Source organism: Pyrus communis, chromosome 12 (genome assembly GCF_963583255.1).
Source record: "Pyrus communis chromosome 12, drPyrComm1.1, whole genome shotgun sequence".
NCBI classification, from domain to species: Eukaryota; Viridiplantae; Streptophyta; class Magnoliopsida; order Rosales; family Rosaceae; genus Pyrus; species Pyrus communis.
The window spans coordinates 6,023,898-6,028,776 of NC_084814.1; the positions used below are offsets into that span (position 1 = coordinate 6,023,898).

At 46.1% G+C, this 4,879-nt stretch overlaps 1 protein-coding gene across 1 annotated transcript; it reads right to left on the minus strand.

Moving 5' to 3' along the window:
• Positions 1-4,077: 4,077 nt before the first annotated feature.
• LOC137709959 (uncharacterized) lies at positions 4,078-4,581 on the minus strand. The gene has a single exon (XM_068448936.1). It carries the CDS (start codon positions 4,579-4,581, stop codon positions 4,078-4,080), a length of 504 nt encoding a protein of 167 aa, XP_068305037.1.
• Between the last annotated feature and the right edge of the window lie 298 nt (positions 4,582-4,879).

Consider the following 4,879-nt stretch of genomic DNA (forward strand, 5'->3'; position numbering starts at 1 on the left):
TTTTTTTTTAATTCTCTTCTCATGAGCCGCCTTCTGAATATTTTTCTTCGTGCTTTTTGCAAAGACTTTAAGATGTCTTCCTTCGATTGCAAAAGTGACAAATATCCTCCACCCTTGTATCGTCAAGATGATTCTTCAGGCAAGGTGGGCTACTACAAGGTTGCACATGTCCAGATTAATTCCAATGAGCTGTTTTGGGATTTTCTTGAGGCGTACAAGCATGCGATTCCGTCTGGGGTTCGCGTCAAGTGGGTGAAAGATGATAGCGGTTATGAATCATGCATCAAGGGTGCATCTGCTAGAAAGAAAGCTATCCAATTCCATCCATACCATTTTGTGTTGGGATTCACTTTTCCCATGTCGCATCTTTTCCAAGAGGTGATCTGCTCCATGAAGCGTACGCCTGCTCAATGCTCCCCAAATACAGTTTGTGCGATGGTGGGGTTCTCGAACTTGAGCAGGTTCTTTGATCTTGGTTTGACCATAAATGAATTTTGGTACTTCTTTGAGATCGGCCACAAAGAAGGTGTGGGGCAGCTGAGGTTTCGCCATGGGCTGCTTGATGCTATTAGCAAATGTGATCATGAGTGGGCGAGAAACACTTTGAAGGTGAGCAGAGAGTGGAAGTCCGACTCTTCTCTTGAGATGTGTGTCCCAACTACCTTTATCAGTGGTAAGTAAACTGCTTCATTCTTGTCCTGCTTGAGTTTTTTGTTGAGTTGCTCCATGACTTTAATTTATTGATCGTTTTTCTTACTTTGTGTAGATTTGGAGTTTGGCTCAACTCTAAGGACTTCAGCAGATATGAAGAAGGTGCACGTCGCCTTGGGCATTTCTGCTGAGTACCATAAGTGGCGCTAGCTGCTTAACCCTCTCCATCAGGAGAAGGGTGGCCTGCCTCCGAGGGAAAAGATAAAGTGGATAAAGGACAAGGCATTGGCTTACCCGATCACTGCTATAGAGCCTGCTGCCAATGATGGTGGAAAGAAAAGATCTTCTTCACCTGCTTGTGAGCCTTCAGTCGAGAAGAAGCCAAGGACTTTTTCTGTTGCTCGTGGGAGCTCGTCTATTGCTGAGAAGCTTGTCATTGATCTAACTTCCCCCAAGGGGGCGAAGATGATCGTTGAGCCTAAGCCTATGAAACTTGTCGCTCCGAATGTGACTGCATCCATTGTTGAGAGACTTGCCTAGAGAAAGAGTTCGACGACGCCTCTGGTATCCGAGTTTGTATCAAAGCATCCGTCGGGAGCTAAGTCTGGTTCCACTTCTGAAAGGCTTGCTGTTATGAAAAGTGAGAAGGTGGATTCTATTGCTAAGATAGCACTTGGGCCTCCTCCTCTTTCTGCCATGACTGACTCGTCTGCTGAGAAAGGGAAATCTACTCACACGGACAATTGTGATAGATCCATTGAGTCTGAGGTTGGTGAGTTTCCTGAGGTTTGTGCATTGCTGAAGGCTAACTTGCTTGAGGATGTCGATGCATGCACTAAGTTTGTTAACAGTGTTGGGAAAGTTGTCATCCACTCAAACTCCTTTGTGAAATGTTTTGCCTACTCGAGAAGGTCCTCCCTGATTGTTACAAGGCATAAGACTTTAATCTTGGCAGCTGAGTCTATGCGCGTTGATCATGATGTTATCAAGTGCGCTAAGCAGGCCGAAGTGGCATTGGTGGCTCAGCTTCGCTCGGTTGCTGAAAAGATCGATAAGCTAGAATCTAAACTTATCGTTTTGAAGGGGTCTGATATTTCTGCCCCCACTTTTTTTGCAGCTGGAGATCACTCTTGAGGAGGTTACCCATTTGAATGTTAGGCTCAATGCGACTCAGGCGATGTTGGAAGCTGCAGAGAAAGAAGTCAGTAGTGTTTCTCCGATGGTCGAGGTCCTTGAGCTCAATTTGGAGCTACGATCCGCTTATTTTGCCAAGGACAAGAAGCTTATCTTCATGCATCCTAAAGTGTCTCATCCCAATAAGGTTGCCAATAAGCTTGAGTCCAAGGAAGTGAATCTGCAAGTGCGTTATTTGCTAGTGAGAACTTGAAAAAGTAAATTAATGAGCTGTAGGGTGCTCACACTAGGCTTGTGGTGGAGAATATGCAGCTGAAGAATGAGAAAGTTGGTCACGAAGTGGCACTTGCTTCCTGTCAGTCCAATTTCTACAAGCTTGGCTATGTAGACCATCTTCAAGGCAGGCTGTCGGATTATGGTTTTCCGAGAAGGACTTCAAGACTTTTTCCATTTCTCAAGTTAATCTAATTGATTTCTCATTTGAGTCTACCTCCGGTAGAGCAATCGAGGGTCAGGCAATCCAGGCAAGGGCGGCTGAAGATGAGCTTATGGAAGCTTTGGTTGCTAGGAGCGATGCAGCTACTGAAGGTGTGGTAGTCGAGGAACTTGTGGTTCCGTAGGATGCCAAGGAGTAGTCATTTTGCTAAGACTTAGGAGTTTTCTTCGTTTCCTTTTTGTTCTGCTTTGCTTGAACTTTGTTGGCCTGTGAGCCAGTTTATCAATTTGCTAGAAATGTAATATGCAGTTTTCCTTGTTTTTGGTTCATCCTTCTATTTCACCATGTCTTTTGCGAAACTTTACCGTAGGACGAGCAACTGAGTGAGCTGCTTCAACGAAGCGGTTGATCCCATGTCGTCACTTAGGTTTTAGTTTTGGCTTCGGGGCTTCTGGAGACTTGCCTGCTCGAGGCAACTTGCAAAACTTTACCGTGAGAAGGGCGGTTGAGCTGGCTATTTCGATGGAGCAGTTGACCCACGTGCTCACTTTAGGCTTCAGTTTTGGCTTTGGTGCTCATAGAGCTTGACCTGCAAGACGAAAAATGCAAAATTTTTAGCTTATAGAGCTGCGGTCGAACTCGTTATTTTCGTAGGAAGCAGGCGGCCAAACTCATTGTTCAGTAGGAAGCAGGCGAGTTCGCGTAGCTACTATAGCTGTGAATCTCGGCTTTAAGTAGCTTCATGAGCTTTAGCCTTCCCAGGCCATATTATGAAATTTTTAACCTATATGGCCGACGGTCGAACACATGCTTCGCGTAGAAAGCAGAGAAGTTCTTATGGCCACTGTGGTTGTATTCTGGCTTTTCAATGGCTTCTAAAGCCTTGGCCTTCCCGGGGTGTATTGCAAAGTGTTTAACTTATAGAGTCGTTAATTGGACTCATGCATCTCGTAGGAAGCAGAGGAGGTCCATATATCCACTATAGTGGTACCTCGACTTTGTTCCAGCAAAACTTAAATCGTAGACCGTCAATCGAAAGTGCTGCTTTTAAGTAAGTAGGGGAGTCCGCATAGTCATAATAGGTATAAGTCTCGGCTTAGGGATTGCCTTGGGCAGCTAGCGGTTGGGTCGCCAGCCGGGCGTCTTACTTACAGAAGCAGACGACCCGCATAACCACTTCAGTTGTTGTCCCTGGCTCTCAAAGGAAATTTAGGTGTGAGGTGTAGGCGAAATCTCACCTCAGAGGCCATATCCTTCCAAGCTGTAACTTGATTCCCCAGGTCACGTAACCAGTATTGCAACACTTTAAAACCAAGCCACGTTCATAAAGACTTGCACGTCGAGGACACACTATCTAGTCACGCGAACTCTTTCATGGGAAGGGGTCCTGTACTTAGCGTCTCTTCCAGTTAGAGGCCCGGGATCCCATGGAATTTAATCCTTTAATTGACTAAGTCTGTCCCAGGGAAGGACTATCGTGGCCAATTCTGGGAGTCGTCCAGCCCAGTTAATCGTTGTATTCAGGGGAAAATGAGCAATCGTACCACTCATCCACGTTTGGATATTTCGGATTAGTTTACCCTCTTGCATTGAAGAATAGACCCATGTGGATGTCAGGAAATTAGTTTACCCTCTCGTGCTGGAGAGCTTATGCCATGTCTGCGGGGCAGCAGGCGTATTCTGCTTATCACAGGGAAGGTCAGTTTGTTTATGCATTTGGTCGTGCTGCTTGAGTTGGCATTCCACTGTCTAATGGGAGGTCACATGTAGTACTTCCTCAAGTTGTAGGCATTCTACTGTTTGTTGATTTCTTTGTCGCTCATAGTGGTGAGGGTGTAGCTGCCCCTTCTGTCTACTCAACTGATTTTGTATGGACTTTCCTGGATGAGAGCCATCTTTTTAGAGCCTTCCCGTCGAGTGGTGATGGAGGCTATTCTGAGGACTAAGTCTCCTGGCCGGAACTGCCAAATTTTTGCCTTCTTGTTGTAGCTGGAGAGGAGTTGCTGCTGATAGGCTGCAATGCAGGTGATAACCTTCTCGCGCTCTTCCTTTGCTAGGTCTAAGTTGGTGGCCATCTCATTTTCGCTCTGCTCGAAATTCGGCAGTATAGTGTTGATGCTTGGCATCACGACGTTGGGAGAAATGATCACCTCATAACCATACACCAAGGAGAATAAAGTTTCGCCGGTTACTCGGCTTTTGGTGGTGCGATATAACCATAGAACACCAGGGAGCTCGTTTAGCCACTTATCCTTCCTGTCAGAGAGGGTCTTCTTAAGGCAGTTAAGGATGGTCTTGTTCGACGCCTCGGCCTGCCAGTTGCCCTGTGTGTACCAAGGTGTGGATGAACTACGAACCATTGTCGGTGACGATGGAGTACGAGATGTCGAAATAGCAGATGATGTTCTTCTATATGAAGCGTTCTATGTCTGTCTGGGTAGTTGTAGTCATGGGTTCGGCTTCGACCCATTTTATGAAGTAGTTGGTCGCTACGATCATTATATGAAGTAGTTGATTATGGGTAAAGTTCGCTGGCAGGTCAACGACTTGTCTATGGCCAAAGACTACAACATACTTCTTGGAGGTCGCCTACTGCATGAATGGCCAAAGACTTATCTGTGGGTAGAGTTCCCTAGCAGGTAATGCGGGCATAGGCTT

What these genes read in the sequence shown, in the direction of transcription:
- LOC137709959 (XM_068448936.1), bottom strand. Translation starts at nt 4,581, where the DNA reads ATGGTTCGTAGTTCATCCACACCTTGGTACACACAGGGCAACTGGCAG.